Raw genomic sequence first — 22,162 nt, 5'->3', positions numbered from 1 at the left:
CATATATCTACGGAATTAACATAAAAGTCTTGTCTTTTAGACAAAACTCTCACTCTGTCGCCCTGGGTAGAATGCCATTTCTTTTGGGTTTGCTCACAGCAACCTCAAACTGTTGGACTCAAGTGATCCTCTTGCCTCAGTCTCCCAAATAGCTGGGACTATTGGCATTAGCAACAATGCCCTGCTAGTTTTTCTATTTTTAGTGGAGACGGGTCTCACTCTTGCTCAGGCTGGTTTCGAACTCTAGAGCTCAGGTGATCCATCCACCTTGGCCTCCCAGACTGCTAGGATTACAGGCATGAGCCACTCTGCCCAGCCTAATTCCATTTATCTTAATAATGGCCATAAAAAATTTAAGTACCTAAGAATAAACTTAAATAAGATGAAATACTTGTATACTACTTGGGAGGCTGAGGCAAGAGAATCGCTTAAGCCCAGGAGTTGGAGGTTGCTGTGAGCTGTGACACCATGGCATTCTACCAAGGGTGACAAAGTGAAACTCTGTCTCTACAAAAAAAATAAAAAAAAAAGACGACTTCATGGGCTCAGTGCCTGCAGCTCAGCAGCTAGGGCGCCAGATACATACATTGGATATGGCGGGTTTGAATTGAACCCAGGCAACACTACACTGGGCGGGTTTGAATCGAGCCCAGGCAACTACAACCAAAAAATAGCCGGCCATTGTGGTGGGCACCTGTAGTCCCAGCTACTTGGGAGGCTGATGTAAGAGAATCACTTAAGCCCAGGAGTTTGAGGTTGCTGTGAGCTGTGACACCACGGCATTCTACCAAGGGTGACAAAATAAAACTCTGACTCAAAAAAACAAAAGAAGACTTCATGAGTAAGAAAACTTAAGAGTAAGACTTAATATTGTTAAGATAGCCATCCAAAACAATCTAGAGATTGATGTGATCTCTATTAAAATTACAATAGCTTTTTTTTTTTGCAGAAATGAAAAAGCCAATTTTCAAATTTATGTGGAATTGCACAGAGTTTCAAGCAGCTAAAACAATCTTGAAAATAATGAACAAAGCCAGGGGTTTCACATTATCTGATTACTACAAAGCTACAGTAATCAAAACATTGTGGCATTGACAGAAGTACAGACACATGAAATTGAATAGAATGCCCCCAAATAAAGTCTCATATGTGTGGTTAAATAACTTTTGACAAGGGTGTCAAGACCATTCAATAAGAAAAGGACAGGCATTTGAACTATTTCTAAGCATACAGTTAAGTGGCATTAATTACATTCATAATGTTGCATAATCAAAGAAAAGCACTGGCCTGATGGCTTCATTGGTAAACTGTACCAAATATTTAAAAAACAAAAACTGGAGGAAATACTTGCTAACTCATTCTATGATGCCAGCATTGCCTGATACCAAAGTCAAAGATACTGTCAGAAAAATGTAAATCAGTATCTCCTGTGAACACTGATGCAAAAATCCTCAACAAAATCAGTAGCACAATAAAAGAATTATACATCATAACCAAGTGTATGTGATTTATTCTTGGAATGCAAGATGGTTCAATATAAACAATAATAATAACACACAACATGCACAAAATGAAAGAAAAACACATGATCATTTCAATTGGTATGGGAAAAAACATCTGAGAAAATTCAACACTGTCTTATGATTAAAAACACTCAAAAAGCCAGAAATTAGCCAGATGCAGTGATTTATACCTATAATCTCAGCACTTTGTGAGGCCGAGGTGGAGAATCACTTAAGCCCAGGAGTTAAAAAACCAGCCTAGGCAACATAGCAAGACAACTTCTCTACAAAATATTGTAAAAATTACCCCGCATGGTGGCATGCAGCTGTAGTTCCAGCTATTTGAGAGGCTAAGGCAGGAGGATCACTTGAGCCAGAAATTTGAGGCTGTAGTGACCTAGGATTGCACCACTGAGCTTCAGCACGGGCAACAGAATGAGACACTGCCTCTAAAAAAATAATTTAAAAAGGAGGAACAAATGCAAACTATCTCAACAAAATAAAGGCCATTTATGAAAAACCCACAGGAAACATATTCAGCAGTGAAAGAGTAAAAGCACCCTTCTAAAATCAGCAACAAGTGAAGAATGTCCTCAATAAATCAATATGCCCACAATAAATCTATCTTAAAGGTTCTAAATGTTACTGCTAAAATTATGGGTGGCCCAGCCGGTTGGCACATGCCTGTCATCCTAGCTACTCAGGAGACTGAGGCAGGAATATTGCTTGAGCTCTGGAGTTAAAGGTTGCAGTGAACTATGGGCATGCCATTACACTCCATTCCAGCCTCAGTGATAGAGACCTTGTTTCTAAAATTAATTAAATAATTAATTAAAAATACATTTTTAAAAAGTTGAAGCCAAACAGCTTGATTTCATGGCACTTTTCCAAAACGTTACTTGGCTGCCAGGCATGATGGCTCATGCCTATAATCACTCTGGGAGGCTTAGGCTGAGGCAGGTGGATTACTTGACCTTAGGAAAAAACTAGCCAGGCATAGTGGTGCACACCTATACTCCCACCTACTTGGGAGGCTAAGGTAAGAGGATTGCTTAAGCCCAAGACTTTGAGGTTGCTGTAAGCTATGATGATGCCACAGCACTCTTCCCAGGGCAACAGAGTGAGACTCTGTCTCGAAAAAAAAAAAGAAAAAGGTACTTGGCTGTAATCCTAGCACTCTGGGAGGCTAATGCAGGTGGATAGTTTGAGCTCATGAGTTCGAGACCAGTCTGAGCAAAAATCGAGACCTTCCCCACATCTCTACTAAAAATAGAAAAAACTGAGGCAAGAGGATCACTTGAGCCTAAGAGTTGGAGGTTGTGAGATATGTGCTGTGAGTGCTGTGAGATACACCATAGCATTCTACCCAGGGCAACAGCCTGAGACTCCATCTCCAAAAATAAATAAAATCGGGAGGCTGAGGCAAAAGAATCGCCTAAGCCCAAGAGCTGGAGGTTGCTGTGAGCTGTGATGCCACAGCACTCTACCGAGGGCAACAAAGTGAGACTCTGTCTCAAAATAAATAAATAAATTAAATAAACAAACAAATAAAGTTACTTGGCCAGGTGCAGTGGATCATGCCTATAATCCTAGTACTTTGGGAGGCCAAGGTGGGAGGATCTCTTGAGGCCAGGCAGTCAAGACCAGCCTGAGCAACACAATGAGACCTCCATCACTACAAAAAAATCAGAAAATCAGCTGGGTGTGATGGTATGTGCCTGTAGTCCTAGCTCCTTGAGAGTCTAAGGCAGGAGGATCGCTTGAGCCCAATAGTTTGAGGTTGCAGTAAGCTATGATGATATCACTGGACTCTACCTGAGGTGACAGATAAGACCCTGTCTCGGAAAAATAAGTTACTTAACCAATGCCTACACCAATATACTTGGCCCACCCCAATTTCTGCCATCCTTTTTTTAGCCCCTTAATGCAATCTTCAATAATCAGATATGGAAAATATTTTTTCCCCAACTCCAGATCTTATTTACTATGGAATAACTATGTTTCAAAACCCAATACAATATATAACATGAATCTCAATGAGAATATATAAGAATATCCTGAGGGGCTTTCCAAGCCAAACATGCTACAGAACACCACCTCTTTTAGAATCATTACCTTCAGGAGCTACCTGATAGTGGCAATAACCTAACAGAAAGAATCGCAGCCCTCAAATATATTGGAAGGAGAAAAAAGTTAAAAATTAATGACAATTGGCTTGGTACCCATAGCTCAGTGAATAGGGTGCTGGCCACATACACCAAGGCTGGAGGATTCAAGCAGGCTCAGGCCTGCTAAACAACAATGACAACTGCAACCAAAAAATAGCTGGGCATTGTGGTCCCAGACACTTGGGAGCCTGGGCAAAGACACTTGCTTAAGACCAAAAGTTTGAGGTTGCTGTGAGCTGTGATGTCACAGCACTCTACCAAGGGCTCAATAAAAAAAAAACACACACTAGGGCGGCGCCTGTGGCTCAAGGAGTAGGGCGCCGGTCCCATATGCCAGAGGTGGCGGGTTCAAACCCAGCCCCGGCCAAAAAAAAAAAAACTACAAAAAAAAAAAAAAAAAAAAACACACACAAAAAAAAACTGGCTTGGCACCCGTAGCACAGTAGTTACAGCGCCAGCCACATACACCAAGGGTGGTGGGTTCAAACCCAGCCTGGGCCTGCCAAGCAACCATGACAAATGCAACAACAAAAAAAATAGCCGGGTGTTGTGGCAGGTGCCTGTAGTCCCAGCTACTTGGGAGGCTGAGACAAGAGAATCACTTAAGCCCAAGAGTTTGAGGTTGCTGTGAGCTGTGGTGTCACAGCACTCTACGGAGGGTAACATAGTGGACTCTGTCTCAAAAAAAAAAAACAATGACAATTAAATGAAAACATAAAGCTTAGAAACATGTCATCAAGGGTTTAGTCACCAAATTAAGTGTGTTATTTCTGTCATTCTAGGTTATCATTCAATTAATTTTGAACTGAATTCATTATAAATCACATTTGGTATTCTAATTTAGTATATAATAACAGATGTTAAAACGTTTAGGGTTTCATTATAGTTTAACATGCCATCTTAAAACAAAATGAGGGCTTACTGAAAAACAAAAAAAACCCAAAAAACCAAAAAAAAAAAAAAATGAGAGGTGATTACAGTTTAAACAGGCATTCCATTAACTCAGTGGAATCTAGTCAGTACTAAAAGATAAAGAGTTAACTATCCCAAAGACATAAAATGCTTAGATAATAGGAGTTGTGAAAGAAAACTATTTTTATTACCTGCTGAACAGCTAGTGTACTGTCCATTTCATCAAATGATTCATCAGGCCAATTATAGAAATCCTATAAAAATAAATTCATGGTTAAAGCACATACAAGATATTATAATTATCTTCAGTTCTTATTAAAGACCCATAGCTCACACCAGAGAGAAAAAGCCTTTACAATGTGATAAGAAAATAAGCTAAAGGGGGCAACTCCTGTGGCTCAAGGAGTAGGGCGCCGGTCCCATATGCCGGAGGTGGTGGGTTCAAACCCAGCCCTGGCCAAAAAACCACAAAAAAAAAAAAGAAAAAGGAAATAAGCTAAAGGAATCTTTCTTAATGTTTTTAAATGAACACCATTGTTTTATTTAATTGAACTACAAAATTTTTTTTCAACCACAAATTCCTTAAATGGGGCTCCCATAAACCTTTAATGTATTACTTAATTGGGGAGGTAAGTCTATCACTTTTTTGTTTATGATGGTTAAATACCTCTCAAAAATTTATACTGGAAAAAAAAAAAGTCTCCAGGCACCAAAGAGAATCAGTTTGCCAAAAGAGAATAGCTAATATCAGTAACTAATTGATTGTTCAGTATTATTTTAGATAGACACCATAAATTATTATTCTAATTCCAAACAGCATTTAAAAAATTTTTTTTTGTTTTGTTTCTTTTAAGACACAAAGTCTCACTTTATTGCCCTCAGTGGAGTGCTATAGCGTCACAGCTCACAGCAACCTCTCCTGGGCCTATGCAATTCTCTCGCCTCAGCCTCCAAGTAGCTGGGACTACAGGTGCCCGCCAGAACGCCCGGCTATTTTTTTGTTGCAGTTTGGCTGGGGCTGGGTTCGAACCCACCACCCTCGGTATATGGGGCTGGCACCCTACTCACTGAGCCATAGGCGCCACCAGCATTTTAAATTCTAAACAGAAATAAGAGCTCCATCAAAAGGTATCATCCAGCTTGGTGCCTATAGCTCAGTGGCTAGGGCACTAGCCATGTATACCATGGGTGGTGGGGCAGGTTCTAACCCAGCCTGCGTCTGCCAAATAACAATGACAACTACTACAACAAAAAAATAGTTGGGCATTGTAGTGGGCACCTGTAGTCCCACCTACTTGGGAGGCTGAAGCCAGAGAATCGCTTAAGCCCAAGAGTTTGAGGTTGCTATGAGCTGTGATGCTACAGCACTCTACCCAGCGTGACACTCTGTCACAAAAAAAAACTATTATCCAACAAAACAGCCTTCTTTTAAGGGGGAGGGATATTTTTATGGAGCACCTTATACTGGTTCTGCATTTCTCTATAGACAGTATAATTTACATTCTTCTAAATGATTAAGAAACTTTCCAGGGCAGTGCCTGTGGCTCAAATGGGTAGGGTGCCGGTCCCCTATGCAGGAGGTGGTGGGTTCAAACCCAGCCAAAGAAAAACTACAAAATAAATAAATAAAATAAAATAAAATAGAAAAACTAAAAAAAAAAAAAAGAAACTTTCCCTTTGGCAGATTTTTTCAGCAAATTTTTTACCTATGTATCCTGAGTAGGTAACATAATGACTGAAACACAGTTGGTGCTCAATTGTCTCTGGGGTAAAACTTAGGGTGGGAGGAATAGTAAATTAATAATTTATAAGCTTTATCAATGCAGATAAGTCTGCAAAAAAACCAAACTGGGGGTTGGTGCCCGTAGCTCAGTGATTAGGGTGCCGGCCACAAACACTGGGGCTCGCAGGTTCAAACCCGGCCCCGGGCCAGCTAAACAATGACAATTACAACGATAACAAAAAACAGCTGGGAGTCGTGGTGGGTGCCTGCAGTCCCAGCTACTTGGGAGGCTGAGACAAGAGAATCTCCTAATCCCAAGAGTTGGAGGTTGCTGTGAGCTGTAACGCCACAGCACTCTACCCAGGGTGACATAGTGACTCTGTCTCAAAAAAAAAAAAAAAAAAAAAAAAAAAAAAAAACTGGAAGAAAACAGTGTACGATACTAAATAAAAGTTTAAGAAAATGTAACGCATATGTGGTGCAAATATGTATAGTAAAAGTATAAAGAAAAGAAAAGAGGCTGGAAGCCATGGCTCACTGAGCCTGTAATCCTAGCACTTTGGGAGAGTGAGGGGGAGGATCACTTGAGGCCCAGAGTTTAAGACTAGTCTGAGCAACATAGCCAGATCCCAGCTAAAATATAGAAAAATTAGCTGGACATGGTGACATGCAAGTGAGTTCCAGCTACTGGGGAGGCTAGAACAGAAGGATACCTCGAACTCAGGAATTGGAGACTACAGTAAGCTATGATTGGGCCACTTGTACCCTAGCCCAGGCAACAGAGCAAAACCTTACCTCTAAAAAACAAAAAAAAACAAAACAAAAAAGAAAGAAAAGAAAAAGGGCTCGGCGCCCATAGTACAGTGCTTACAGCAATAGCCACATACACGGAGGGTGGTGGGTTCAAACCCGGCCCAGGCCAGCTAAACAATGACAACTGACCATTGTGGTGGGTGCCTGTAGTCCCAGTTACTTGGGTGGCTGAGACAAGAGAATTGCTTAAGCCCGAAAGTTTGAGGTTGCTGTGAACTGTGATGCCACAGCACTCTACGGAGGGCAACATAGTGAGACTTTGTCTCAAAAAAAAAAAAAAAAAAGAATGACAATGACCATTATTGCTTGGATGGGGCTCAGAGCTGGAAGGGTAGCAGACAGGAGCATGTGATCCAGAGAGATTCAACTATATCAGCAATATCTTACTTCTGAGGAGTAGGTGTACCTTTTTTTGTTATTGTTCTCACTCTTTTGCCTGGGCCAGAGTGCAGTGGCATCAGCACAGCTCATTGGAGCTGCATCAGCCTCTCAAGTAGCCACACTCAGCTACTTTTTAAAACATTTTTTGTAGAGACAGGGTCTTGATATTACCCAGGCTGGTCTTGAACTACTGGCCTCAAGACATGCTCCTGACTCCCAAAGTGCTAAGATTATAGGCGTGAGCCAGTGTGCCCAGCTGGATATATCTTTTTAAATGTCTTAAACATTTTGGCCAGGCATGGTGGCTCACACCTGTGATCCTAACACTCTGGGAGGCTGAGGCAGGTAGGCTGCTTGTACTCAGGAGTTCGGGACCACCATGAGCAACAGTGAAGACACTGTCTCCATCAAAAATAGAAGAACTAGCCAGTCATCAACTGTAGTCCCAGCTACTCGGGAGGCTGAGGCAAGAGGGTCACTTGAGCCCAGCAGTTTGAGGCTGCTGTGAACTATGATACCACAGCACCCTACCCAGGATGATAGAGTGAGACTCTGTCTCAAAAATAAATAAATAAATAAAAAGATGGGGGTGGCTCAGTGGGTAGGGCGCCAGACCCATACACCGAGGGTGGTGGGTTTGAACCTGGCTCCAGCCAGCTAAAACAGCAATGACAGCTGCAACAACAACAAAAAAAATAAAATAAAAAAATAAAAAGATGGTTGTTTCTTAAAAAAAAAAAAAGAAGGCTTAAACATTTCACATCTTTTTTTTTCATAGTTGCCCTATCTGAAAGAAAATGCACTAACTTTATTCAGGGAAAATGTCAAGGAATAAAACAATCTCCTAGAAATTGTTTCAGAAAGACTTTTCTTAGACATTATCTAAATATTAAAAAACAGTCTTAACAGTTTTCTTATATGAGGGAGGTGTGGTGGCACACATCTGTAGTCCCAGCTACTGGGAAGAAAGGCTGAGGTGGGAAAAGCACTTCAGTCCAGGAGTTGGAGACTGCATGCCCTAGCATCCAAACTGTGAACAGCCACTGCACTCCAGCCTAGGCGACACAGCAAGACCATGTCCCTAAAAAAAAATTCTATATGATTTATACTAAAAAATGCTTCTATCGTTACACTTTGCCTATTCTTTCCTCTAAAAAATTAAGAAAAGTTTATAGAACATTTTTGTTCAAAAATACTAGAAAACACATACAGTAATGCAGTTAGACTTCCATATCTGTACATTCAAGATCTGGAGATTCAACCAACCTCAAATTGAAATATTGGTGGGGAGGAAGTCCAGAAAATGTTACATTGTTGCTGACATGTTGCTCCTGCTTACTCAAGCTGGTCTGGAATTCCTGAGCCAAGCAACCCACCCTCCTCCACCTCCCTGAGTGTTAGGATTACAGGTGTGAGCCACCACACCGGGCCAATAGTTGGCTGCTGACCACAGCTGCATCTGTACTGAACATACACAGACATTTTCTTGTCATTATTCCATAAACAATGTAGTGTAACAACTATTTACATATCATTTACAATGTATTAGGCATTAGAAGTAATCTAGAGATGATTTAACGTAAACAGATGTGCATAGGTAATGTACAAATACTACCACATTGTATATAAGGGACTGGAGCATGCTTGGATTTTAGTTTTGGAGTGAGCAGGGTTCCTGGAACCATTTCATATAGGATACCAAGGGACAATTGTACATAGAAAAGATGTAGAAAAGTTAATCAGGAATAAAATGTTTTACCTTATAAATGCAACATGTATGACACACAACAAAAATCCACATCTAATTTCATTCAACAAATATTTACTGAAAACCAACTATGTACTTACACTGGTATACTAGTCTAACCAACTTAAAGAAGTAGGAAGATACTCTCCTGTTATAGCCCTAAATTTATCATTTTAGAACAGATTCATTTCATCGAAGGAATTCATGTGATAATCAAGAGATAGGACAGACTGTTGCTTAAGCATCTTTGAAATTTCTAACCTTTTCTGTTATATTTCATCTAACAAACCCTGATCTAGAACAATGTGGAAAAAAAGGTTAAGAAGCTTTAGGTGTGACTTACTTTTATGTAACTTACTCATAACATAGCAAACAGATATGAACATTTAAAATATATTACTTTCTTAACATTTCAAAATGAAGAACTTCTGAATAAATAAAAAAATGACTCTCAGGACGTGAATACAAAATTCTATTTGAGTATAAAAATATAATCAGAAACAATGTTTCCAGAGAATAAGAAGTAAAAGTATCTAACAAAAGAGCATTTAGATGTTTGGAAAGTAAAAGTATCTAACAAAAGAGCATTTAGATGTTTGGAAAAGGTAAAAAGAAAACATACATAATACATGAATTTCCAACAGTGTGAAGACAAAACTGCCATCTTAATGTCACTCTATAATAAAATTCACAAATATAATTCCTCTTAACTTCTGTTTACTAAAAGCAACTTATTAAAAAGAAGGTCACCAGTGAACCAAGAATTAAGAAACTATGTAACCTTGAGCAAATCCATTCCATTCTCTGGGCTTGTTTCCTTATCTATAACGTGGGCCTGGGAAAGTGTCTATACCTAAAAGCTCCCTTTGAAAGGTTTTTCCATAATTCTGTACAAGAAATTAAAATTTACTTTTAGACATACAATCATAGCTCCATGGTTTTTTTTTTTTTCACTATATCACTTTCCTTTAAAATTACAGTTTAAACACATTTCTTCTGATTTTAGACCCTCTACTTCAAAGCGAGCCACTTTGGCTGGCACATTAATCAGTTCAAATCGGAATGCCAATTTTATTGTTTTTAATGTGAGGCATCCCATCTTTTCTAAATCCTACCAACCAACGCCTAAACAAGCACCAACATATCCCAAATAGTGCCCTATAAAAAGTTAACAAAATTATCATCAGTTTATTTCCTGACGGTTCTTCACACATATTTACAAGGAAATTCGCAAAGAACAACATCTAACAAGTCACAACCTGGGGATGAAAACTTGCTGGCCCAGAGAACAGCTGCAGGGACGCAGCAGGGAGAGGTGGTCGAGAGCGAACAAGAGGAGGAGGATAAAGTAAATTACCGCCACCCGGATCCGGCTAGACAAGCTAGGAGGAGCCGGGTGGCAGGAGCCGGGCAGTTCTGCCCAGGCAGGAACTGGAAGCAGGGTCAAGGGAGTCTGGGTTTACAGCCCCTCCTACCCGGCAGCCCCGACCTTCAGAAAACCCCGGGGGCTCCACCTGGCCGGCCGCGCCCCTCCAACGCCCGTCAGCTGGGGCTCAGGGGCCAGCAGAGAACAAGCATTCGCGGCTGACAGGCTCGCAGCCCGGGACGTCGACCCACACCCTCGGCAGCCGTCACCCGCCCTCACGCCCACCCTCAGGTCAGAGTTCCGCAGGCCTCTCAGCGGCCGCTGCCGCCTCAGCCAAACTGAGGGGCTGCGGCTCCGGAAGAGCAGGCCGGGCACCAGTGCTCCCGCCCGCATGCCGCCCCGGCCCGGCCGCCATTCAGTGGCTGCCAGCTTCCCGGCGCGGGACGGCTCGGCATTCAGAATTGTCCGGCAGGAAAGGTGCGGAGATGGTACCTGCGCTTTGGTGCCCGGCCTATTCCTCCTAAGCACAGCCGTCCCCTCCGCCATGACCATAGTGCCAGCGTCTGGGCGGCTGGAGTTGATACCCGGATGTAGGGGGACGGCCGCCTGCGCGGGGGGCGGGGCGGAGCGGCGCTCAAGGTCTGTGCGCTGGGGAGGGGCGGCAGCCGACGGAACAGCCGCAGCCGGCGCGGGGCAGGACGGGAGGACTGGGAGCTGCCCGGGAAAGGGCTGGCTACATCCGAGAGGCCCTGGCGGCAACTTGGAGGAAAAGAGGCAAAGGAAGGCCCGAGTGTCTCTGGGAAGTCCATGGGCCGGGGGGTGGGGGTGGGGGGTGACAGTGGGTAACTGCTTCAGCAGTGTGTATACCCTACCTAACATGTTAGTGCCCTTCCTTGGGCTCTAACAGTTAACAGTGGAAAGACAGTTTGTGCAGTGGCGACCTTTTCAACAAACCTGTGTGCAAGCAAATAATCTAATTTTGTACCAAAATCCGCCTAGGAAGCCAAAGTGGAAAACAAGCCATCAGTCTGAGGTTCTCCACAGGATCTTCATGAAATAGACAATTTGAAATTAGACTGGGGATTTGAGAGTCAAATGGTAAGCCATCCACGGACTTCAAAGCCAAGAACCTTTTCAAAGACAAGTTAGCATAGAAAAAAGATGCAGATGTCAATCATCTGAGATGGAGAGTGGAAATTTGGTATTGTACGTTAGGCAGTCAAAATTAGCTCATGTTTTTTGCAAGTCAGAGGCAAGAAGGACAAATTAATAGTCTTTGATAGATGGTAAGAGTTTTACATCTTACAGGATTGATTCTAAATCTCCTTTGTTGCAAGTTTTCTCAAGTGTTCTCATAAGTCAAAAACATCACAGCAGTTTTGGCAAACCCTTTTTCCTACTTGTGAAACCTTTTATCTTTGATCTGGGATAAGGGAGGCCTTGGGATACTAGATGGGAAGACAGTTCAAAGAATAAAGATTTCCTACACTGACATGATTTCCAAGAGAAGATGACATCAGCCGGGTGCAGGGGCTCATGCCTATAATCCTAGGACTCTGGGAGGCCGAGGCAGGTGGATTGCTTAAGCTCATGAGTTCAAGACCAGCTTGAGCAGGGGCAACACCCCTTTTCTAAAAATAGCTGGGTGTTGTGGTGGTTGCCTTTAGTACCAACTACTGGGGAGGCTGAGGCAAGAGGATGGCTTCAGCCCAAGAGTTTGAGGTTGCTGTGAACTGCGAGGCTATGGCACTCTCCCCAAGGTGACAGAGTGAGACCCTGTCTCCCCTTCACCTCCCCCCCAAAAAACATGAGATATCTGTAGATAAAGGTGTCTTGGGAATGCTGACAGAAGGATCATGTCACAGCCTCCAAAAATGGATGCTGAAAGTAGAAGAGAGGTTGGTTGAGTTGGCTCTATAGCTGAGTATAATTGTCAGTGACATAGAACTAGGTATGCAAGGATTTGACAACAAAGTTGGTTTGCTTTTAAGTAAGAGTCCTTTCTGAAAGATGTATAGACTAGTAACTCTTCCAGAGTAAGGACTTAATTCTTTCCTTCTAGCATGATCTTCTAAAAATCAAAAGATTTATTCATTCAACAAATATTCATAATATCCACTATATGGTAGGCATTAAGGTACAAATATGACAAGGCCCAGTCCTTCACCATAAGTTGCTTAGAGTCTAGCAATAGAGATGTGCAAATCACCAATTCTTTTTTTTTTTATTTTTTTATTTTTTGGGCCGGGGCTGGGTTTGAACCCACCACCTCCTGTATATGGGACCGGCGCCCTACTCCTTGAGCCACAGGCGCCGCCCGCAAATCACCAATTCTTACACAGGTTGCATATTCTTTATCTTATGTTTGGGACCAGAGGTGTTTCAGATTTAAAATTTTTTTGATTTTAGAATACTTGTAGATGCATAACGAGATACCTTGGGGATGGTACCAAAGATTAAACATGAAATTATGTTTCATATACACCTTAAGCATATAGCCTGAAGTTAATTTTATTCAATATTTTCATAATTTTGTGCATGAAATGTTTTGACTGTGACCTGTGACATGAGTTCAATGGTGAATTTTCCACTGTGTCATTGTGCAGGTGCTTAAAATGTTTTGGATTTTGGAGCATTTCAGATTCTGGATTTTCAGAGTATGGATATTCAAGCTGCACTAAAGTGAGAGCCTAGGACAAATGATACCCAAAGGCTGCCTCTCTAATAAAGACAGGTTGGGTTAGTAAGATAGCAGGGTCTTAAGTAGATGTCTTAGTGTACAGACAAACCCATCTCACTGCAAGGATTAAGTTTAAATTTCCCTGATTGTGCGGAAGTTTCTCTGAACTGTAAATAGCAGTTAATCTGTAGTAGAAAGGGATCATCTTAATATTCTCTTAATTCTAGATTATACTTTTCAGTTCATCTGAAAAAAATGAGAAAATGTGAATGAGTAGGTGTTAAATTCAGGAACAAAATACCCATTGATACTCCTTAAAATGTCTGATAAAGTTGCATTGTGATGTCAATCCTGGCCTTGTTCACAGGAAGAACCTTGTTCTTTAGGGCTGGAAAGTTTCAAGTGCATAACCTTCACATTTTCATTCCTACGTCAGCTTTCAGATTATGACCTCCAAACAAGAACAGTTTTATAATCAGGGTTAATTTGGTGGTGTTGGGGAGAAGGAAAGAAAAGCATGATCAGTAATAACAATTACATGTTGTGATGAGTTACTTGAGTATTTCAGGTAAAGGAGGAGTATGTTTAAAGGCAATATGGACCTGTGGAAATAGCTCTGGGCTGGGATTCAGAACATCTAGATTTTCTTGCCTCTTGACTGTAAGATTCTGAACAAGCTATCAAATACATCTCTTCATTTGTAATGAAAATTGTGCACAGCAGTTCTCTCTAGAGTATGAAAGCATAAAATTAAATATTTATGGAAATCTCTTTGAAGTTTTAAAAGAAAACATTTTATAAATCTAAAGTATAAGTAATTTCAAAAATCTCTATACAATGTGAAATTCACTTTGGGAAATTATTTTTTAAGTCTCACTGTTGCCCTGGGTAGACATAGCTGACAGCAACCTCAAACTACTGGGCTCCAGGGATTCTCCTGACTCAGCCTCTTGAGTAGCTGGAATTACTGGCACCTACCACAACACCCTGCTAGTTTTTTCTTGACTTGAAAAAACTAGTAGAGATGGGGTCTCACTCTTGCTCAAGCTAATCTCAAAATCTTGAGCTCAAGGGATCCACCTACTTGGACCTTCCAGAGTGCTGGGATTACACACATGAGCAACTGTGCCTGGACAAGGGGTATTTTTAAATCTAAGTAAAAACATTAAATCACATTATACGGAAGGCATTGGGTTAAGTGCTGAGAAACAAGATGTAAAGAATGTATAAGCTTTCCTCAAAGAAATAAATGGGAAAGGGTGGTGTATACAGCACTATGTGTATTACAAGGCTGAATGCCTCAAGTGTTGAAGCAGCCCCGACTGGTTACCTATTCACTGTGACGTTTCACATGTTCTTTGCAGATTCTGATTTTGCTGTGTCCATTTCTCTCCACGATCAGAAAAAGGTAAACCCATCTCCACCTAAAGCTGCGGTTCTCAACCTGTGGGTCATGACCCCTTTGTAACAATGAAAATACATCCTGCAAATCAGATATTTACATTACGACTCATAACAATAGCAAAATTACAGTTATGAAATAGCAACGAAAATAATTTTATGGTGGGGGTGGGTCACCACATGAGAAATGGTATTAAATGGTTGCGGCATTAAGAAGGTTGAGAACCACTGACCTAAAGGATAAATCCCTACTGACTCAAGCCAGTGATTAATTACGGGGTAGGTGTCTGACTCCACTTTAGCCTAGGGCAGTGGTTCTCAACCTTCCTAATGCTGCAACCCTTTAATATAGTTCCTCATGTTGTGGTGACCCCCCCCCCAATAAAATTATTTTCGTTGCTACTTATAATTGTAATTTTTGCTACTGTTATGAATTGTAATGTAAATATCTGATATGCAGGATATATTTTCATTGTTACAAAGGGGTTGGGACCCACAGGTTGAGAACTGCTGGCCTAGAGGAAAGTGAAAGTATCTGGTAAAGTAGGTTGCAAAAAGGTTTATTTGCTCTTTAGGAAGACAGTAAGAGATGGTCCTTTTTTCAGCCATTGGACATTGCCAAGTTTGGAATGTAGTAGCAGCCATCTTGGCTTGAAGGAAGCCGGCCTAAGAGCAAAGTTGACGTAGTGTGAATGATGGGTATAGTTGAAATGTACTCCAAAGTATGGATAACATTTATATAGAGAGATACAGATTTCACTGCAGGCCAAGAAAAGTTGAAGCGGCAGGGAAACATGGGAATGTGTATTCGCAGTTGAAAAATTTAATGCCTATATATGGTTTTGTACATCTTGAACATATTATTTGAAAAGTTTCTCTTTACTAGTTTATAGACATAATTTTTTTAATGTATAGAGTTCAAACTTAGACAACTTTGGGCGGTGCCTGTGGCTCAGTGGGTGGGGCACTGGCCCCCTGTACTCAGGGTGGGGGGTTCAGATCCGGCCCCAGCCAAACTGCAACAAAAAAATAGCCGGGCCTTGTGGCAAGCGCCTGTAGTCCCAGCTATTTGGAAGGCTGAGGCAAGAGAATCACCTAAGCCCAGAAGTTGGAGGTTGCTGTGAGCTGTGTGACGCCATGGCATTCTACCAAGGGCGATAAAGTGAGACTCTGTCTCTACAAAAAAAAAAAAAAAAGAAACAGACAACTTTGACTACAAATGATACTGAATTCTCATGGCACTTATGAATAGACATGTTATAAAATGTACAATGAACATTACATCTCAAATTTCAGGTTGCAAAGAGGGAGAAGGCCCTGTCTGGGGGGGGGGGTGGAGGAGGGTAAAAAGAATGATAACACAATAAATAAAGGTGGGACAAGGTCACTCAATTGCTTAAAAAATGATAGTTAGCCAGGCACAGTGGTGTGCTACAGTCCCAGCTACTTGGGTGCCTGAGGCTGGAGGATCGCTTGAGGCCAGGAGTTCAAGGCCAACCTGTCCAACAGGTTTTCTGGTTGGTTTCTTAACCAAGTCAGATACTTACACAACTCACTAAAATAAACTATGAAACAATTACTTACATGTTCAAAAGAAAAATGTACTGTGAGAATTGACTAGCTATGAACAAAAACCACATGAAATTAGGAAACAAAATGTAACAAGTTAGTACCTCTAATAATGTTAGTATCTCTAATAATGTATAAGCTGGGGGTTGTGAGGCTTACACCTGTAGTCCCAGCACTTTGGGAGACCTAGATGGAAGGATGGCTTGAAGCCAGGAGTCCCAGACCAACATGGTTAATATAGTGAGATCCCCTCTCTTCAAAAAGTAAAAAAATTAGTCAGGCATGGTGGTATGTGGCTGTAGTCCTAGCCACTCTGAGAGGATGAAAAAGGAGAATCATTTGAGCCTAGGACTTTGAGGCTGCAGTGAGCTATGATTGTGCCACTGCACTTCAGTCTAGAATGAAAGATGGAGACCCTGCCTCAAAAAGACAGCTTATGGTCCCAATTTAAAAAGAACTTTATGTAAAGCATACATACTTTTGGAAATAGCAGCAGGAAAAAGCTGTAACCTTCCCTGGTAATTTTCATTTTCTCTATTTCCAAAAACTTTTCTGTGAAGTAATAGAAAACAGACTTCTATGTTAGACAAACCTGAATTCAACTTTTGAGACAGTCTCACTTTGTTGCCCTGGGTAGAGTGCTGTGGTGTCAGCTTAGCTGACAGCAACCTTAGAACACCTGGGTTCAAGCTATCCTGCCTCAGCCTCCTGAGTAGCTGGGACTACAAAGCCTGCCATGATACCTGGCTAATTTTTCTATAAATAGAGACAGGGCCTCCCTCTTGCTCAGGGCAGTTTTAAATTCCTGAGCTCAAGGGATCCTCCTTGCCTTGGTCTCCTAGTGTTAGGACTACAGGCGTGAGCCACCACGCTGGGCCCACTTCAACTCTTACTAGTTAACATTTTTATCACAGGCTGGTGTTTTTTCCTATTTTACTTCCCTTTGTCCATAATTATTGCTGATGAACAAAAGGTAAAGGCAACATATTAGTCTCAGTTTCACACTCCTAATGCTGTCAATTTCTCAAGGCCATTTTTCCTACTTTACTAATATAATTTCACAATCTATAATCATTTCTTTAGCAATTATAGAAGGCAAGTGTCACAGTAGGATTACTTCAAGGTATAAAAATTTTCTTATTGTTCATCTGATTTATATTTGGATGAGGCCCTGAAATTATACTATACCAGATAATCAGTCAAGGATTCTCATTGGGAAAACAGAAAAATCTATGTTCATAAGGTTACAATGTACAAAGCCTATTATCTAGCTGTGCCATGAGGCAGAGAATGAAACTTAATGACCCACTTGGATGTTAAGAGCTTTGAGGCAAAATTCTAGTATATGAATTCAACAATTAAGCCTTAATATACCAAAAGTACTAACATAGGTATAAATGCAAATATACACATAGGAAACATATACTATTTTACTGTTGGAGAACATGATCAAAAGTTAAGCATTATTCCATACCATTAGAACTTAATTTAGACTTTAATCTGTCTCTAAATATAGGGACACAGCCTTTAAAACACATCATCAGTTAGCTAGCATATAGCAAACTAAAACCAGAAAATAAGTTTGACTACTGAAACAAATAGCTAGTAGCTCAGTTGAGTTTAAGGTACTTGGATTCAACTCTTTCCTCCTAAGCTGCTACATCCAGGTGTTTGTTCCCTCCTGTGCGTCACTTTTCTTATTAACAAACAGTAGTTAGTTATCATTCTGATTGTTACTACCCATTCCCTAGACCATGTTGGTTATCACCAGGATCAATTCAAATAATGTGTATTAAGTGCTTAGAACCTAACAAAGTGGCAGAGGCCATAAAGAATCAAGATTTAGGGCGACGCCTGTGGCTCGGTCTGTGAGGTGCCAGCTCCATATACTGAGGGTGGCAGGTTCAAGCCCGGCCCCAGCCAAACTGCATCAATAACAAAAAAAAAAAAACAGCCAGGCGTTGTGGTGGGCACCTGTAGTCTCAGCAACTTGGGAGGCTGAGGCAAGAGAATTGCCTAAGCCCAAGAGTTGGAGGTTGCTGTGAGCTGTGTGACGCCATGGCACAGCACTCTACTGAGGGCGATAGACTGAGACTCTCTCTACCAAAAAAAAAAAAAAAAAGATTTAGATAGCATCATCTGCAGGTGGACGATATCCAAATTTTGACTTTGCCAATTCTAAGTGACCTTGGTTATTACTTAATCCCTCTGTATGCTTCCTCATCTGTAAGATGAGAATAGTACCAATTTAGCAATATTATTGAAACATTAAACTAAGCAGTATGTATAGAGCACCTGCACCAGTAACCATCACTTGGAAAATGCTCCTTAAGTTTTAGCTATTACTATCACACAGGGCCTACCCTGGAAATGGATGGCACTCCAATGTTAGCTATTGTATCTTAGACTTTTTAACCAAGTAAATTATAAAGTTTTAAATAAAACTGGGTAAGTTCATTCAGGAAGCAAATCTCTAGAATGTAAGTTTTATATTAGAGACTAGACATAGGCTGGGTGCTGTGGCTCACACCTCTAACTACTCTGGGAAGTGAAAGGACTGCCTGAGGTCAGGAGTTTGAGACCTGCTTGAGCACGCATGAGAGCCTATCTCTACTAAAAATAGAAAAATTAGCTGGGCAAAATGTGTTGTGTGTAGTTCCGGCTTCTAGAGAGGCCAAGGGAGGAGAATCACTAGAGCCAGGAGTTTGAAGTTGCAAAACGCAGTGATGGCACTACTGCACTTTAGCCTGGGCGACAGAATGAGATCGTCTCCTCCCTACCCCACAAAAAGACAACATACAAGCTTCTTATATTTGAAATCAGAATACTGTTATTTAATTTTCTTAAAATGTGTATGGAAATCCATGGCTTTGCTTCAATATAAATTATGTAATAAAGCCAAATTCAGTGTGAAAACACATCTACTTAGAAAACATTTGGCTCCCAGAGTTCTTTGCAGATTGCTTGAGAATCACTAAAGATTAACCACTCATTTACATATTTTTATTTGGAAATGTATATATCAATACAGTGAAACTAAATGTTAGACATGGGATGACAGCAGTTTAGATATGATCAATTTATTATAAAAGAGAGACATGGAAATTATTTACATGATGCAAGATTTCAGAACTTTAGTGGAATGGGCAGCTTCACGTCAATGCCATTTCAGTAGTGATTTATTTCAGTCTACATACTTTCCAAGAATGTCACCATCTCTAAATAAAAAATAATCCTGCAAAGAAAGATACCACAGTTAGGACAGTTAATAACAAATATTTTAGTTCTTTTTGTAATTGTTAATTTTACATACCTTGTCATCTAGAACTACTTTAGTGCCTCCATATTCTGGGAGAAGAACTTTATCTCCAACTTTCACACTAACTGGTTGAATCTCTCCACCCTTAAGATAATGATATTTATTAGCAAAAATACCTAGTTCACAAATATATACAATCAACGTTTAAATCATTACAATTAATGAAATGTGCTCCCTCAAATCCAATATGTTGAACATGTACTTCATGGAGAAGTGATACAATCTATTTAGAATTGGCCAAGCGTGGTGGCTCATGCCTGTAGTCCCGGCACTGTGGGAGGCCTAGGCAGGTGGATTGTCTGAGCTCAGAGGTTGGAGACCAGTACAAACAGCAGTGAGCCAGAGTTAAGACCTCGTCTCTATTAACAACATCAAAAACAGCCTGACGTTGTGGTGGGCGTCTGTAATCCCAGCTACTGGGGAGGCAATGGGAAAGAGCATCGCCAGAGGAAGAAGAAAATGGACAAAAAAATAAAAATAAAAATAAAAAATTTAGAATTGCAGTTCTTTACTCAGAAGCATCACAATGCAATTACACTTTGAAATAATGAACACACAGTGGCTTAAACTAAAACCTGATTTCAGTGAAAAAGTTCAAAAGAGTTATGCTGGAAAAACTAACTTTATACTTGTTAAATATTAATATGACCTATTGACTGTGAAATAAATCAGCCTTTAAACCATACACAAAGCCATTTTTGGTCTCTTGCAATATACAAAAATTTAATATTACTTTTTTGTATTTAGAACAAACATTTCTTCTGTGATTCAGCTTTCTTTCCTACAAAGTACCAATCTGGCAAGTGGGACTGAAGCAGAGTGCAATGTCCCCAAAGCCTTTCTATTCCTAACTTCAGGTAAAACTGTTTAGTAGCCCTTTTTAGAGGCAAATGGAATAATGTAATTAATATATTTGATCCCAAGGGCATTTATTACATATTTTGGCTGACACTAAAGTCTAACCAGTTTATTGGAAAACACCTGGAAGAAGAGTTCAACCTGTCCCTTTTATTAGTATACCAATTAAGGCCTCAAATGGTTAAGATTAAGGCAATTCCCGTATGTTAGAGGTTAAACCAACAAGTTTGTTTTATCAAAAATACAGACTCTTTGGCTCAGTGCCTGTAGTGGCTAAGGCACCAGCCACATACTCCAGAGCTGGAGGGTTCAAATCCAGCCCAGGCCTGCCAAATGACAACTACAAACAAAAAATAGCCAGGCGTTGTAGTGGGCACCTGTAGTCCCAGCTACTTGCGAGGCTTAAGCAAGAGAATTGCTTAAGCCCAGGAATTGAAGTTGCTGTGAGCTGTGATGCCACAGCACTCTACACAGGGCAACAGCTTGAGGCTCTGTCTCAAAAAAAAAAAAAAAAACAAACCAAAAAACAAGTGAACTAAGGAATGAACCTGAAAATGATACAGGCTACTTCCAATAACTCAAGAGTTTCTTATTACTTTCCCTTCACACAAAAGAATGAAAAGTTCCACTGTAGGCCCCCATTTACCTTTCCTTTAGAGCCTGACCCAACAGCCACTACTGTTGCTTGCAATACTTTTCCTTGAGATTTTTCTGGAAGCATAATGCCTCCTTTGGTTACAGTTTCGGCTGCACACCTTTCAACCAATACTCGGTCGAAGAGTGGAAGAAACTTTCTAAATGCTTGTCCTGCCTGCAGAAAGAGAAACGTTAAAAAGTTAAACAAAAGTATGTAAACTAAATCGCAATAGGCAATGCCATCGCCAAGTGTGATGTCGCAAACATGTTTAGGCTTTGAAAATTAACACCTTAATTCCTTCAGGAAACACATGTAAATGTTGTATCCTATATTCCAAATTTACCCCATTCCCTACGTCTGTTAGGGGTCCTTGTTGCTCCTTTAGTCAGCAACCAGACCAATTTTCTTTCTTTTTCGAGTGAACTTCAAAGTAACCCCAGACTAAATCTAAGGATAATCTTGTTTATTACAAGGTCAAATATTTTCCATATTCGAGTTTTCTTCTGGAAACTTCCCGAAGACGTTGGGGTCACACTCTGCCTGGGGGGCATGTTTTCTTCAAGATATTACACACCCACTAATGCTCTGAAAAAGTAGGTGGACAGCCGCGCATTCGTCTGGGTTCCTGCCCCCTGCCCCACATGTTTGCCGCAGACGCGTGTGCAAAGAGCCCTCGGCAGAAGCAAGGGTCGGACGCACCTTGCCTCTCCAAGGGTACGGGCGGGCATGCACGGATCACAGAGTGCCGTCCCTCAATCCCTCCTTCCAGGCCCCCCCAAAAGGCATCCAGGATCCCCGTACCGACCCGGGCCCGCACGCCTAGGGACCACCCTGGACTCACCATGGCTCCCACCTCCGTAGCCACCACTCTACTCTCGCCGCGCCGCCGCAATGAGAGACCCGCAAGTCCGGCCCTCGGGACACGTGAAAAGGCCAGGCAGTGCGCAGGCGCGCTCCCTCCGCCCCCGCGCGAAAGGGTGGCTGCCCTATCGCGCGCCGCGATTCGTCCTGAGGGCTTCGCGCAGGCCACTGACGCGAGCCGAGAGGCGGGAGAAAAAAGGAGCTTTTTCTAGGCTTTTCTAGGCG

The 22,162-nt window shown here is 41.3% G+C and overlaps 2 protein-coding genes across 2 annotated transcripts in view; both read right to left on the bottom strand.

Annotated features, from left to right (window-relative positions):
• The window catches only part of MOB4 (MOB family member 4, phocein), a 35,225-nt gene extending 24,037 nt beyond the window's left edge, over positions 1 to 11,188 (bottom strand). The window contains exon 1 of the mRNA XM_053597497.1: positions 11,105 to 11,188. Within this exon, the coding sequence (XP_053453472.1) occupies positions 11,105 to 11,164 (60 nt within the window). The 5' untranslated portion in view covers positions 11,165 to 11,188. The remainder of the gene's footprint in view (positions 1 to 11,104) is intronic.
• An 8,063-nt stretch (positions 11,189 to 19,251) lies between these two features.
• Positions 19,252 to 22,080, bottom strand: HSPE1 (heat shock protein family E (Hsp10) member 1). The gene is made up of 4 exons (XM_053597496.1): positions 21,918 to 22,080; positions 21,086 to 21,250; positions 19,576 to 19,665; positions 19,252 to 19,497 (listed from the first exon to the last, which is right to left on the bottom strand). Exons 1-4 carry the CDS (start codon positions 21,918 to 21,920, stop codon positions 19,447 to 19,449), a joined length of 309 nt encoding a protein of 102 aa, XP_053453471.1. The 5' UTR covers positions 21,921 to 22,080; the 3' UTR covers positions 19,252 to 19,446.
• Positions 22,081 to 22,162: the final 82 nt, after the last annotated feature.

Source organism: Nycticebus coucang, chromosome 7, assembly GCF_027406575.1.
Source record: "Nycticebus coucang isolate mNycCou1 chromosome 7, mNycCou1.pri, whole genome shotgun sequence".
NCBI classification, from domain to species: domain Eukaryota; kingdom Metazoa; phylum Chordata; class Mammalia; order Primates; family Lorisidae; genus Nycticebus; species Nycticebus coucang.
Note: the sequence above shows the minus strand (reverse complement) of the source record. Positions and strands in the feature narration are given on the sequence as shown.

Coding starts and splice junctions, on each gene's coding strand:
- HSPE1 (XM_053597496.1), bottom strand. Junction 19,666..21,085: donor GGTCAGGCTCTAAAGGAAAG/GTAAATGGGGGC, acceptor CATTATCTTAAG/GGTGGAGAGATTCAACCAGT. Junction 19,498..19,575: donor AAGTAGTTCTAGATGACAAG/GTATGTAAAATT, acceptor CTTTCTTTGCAG/GATTATTTTTTATTTAGAGA.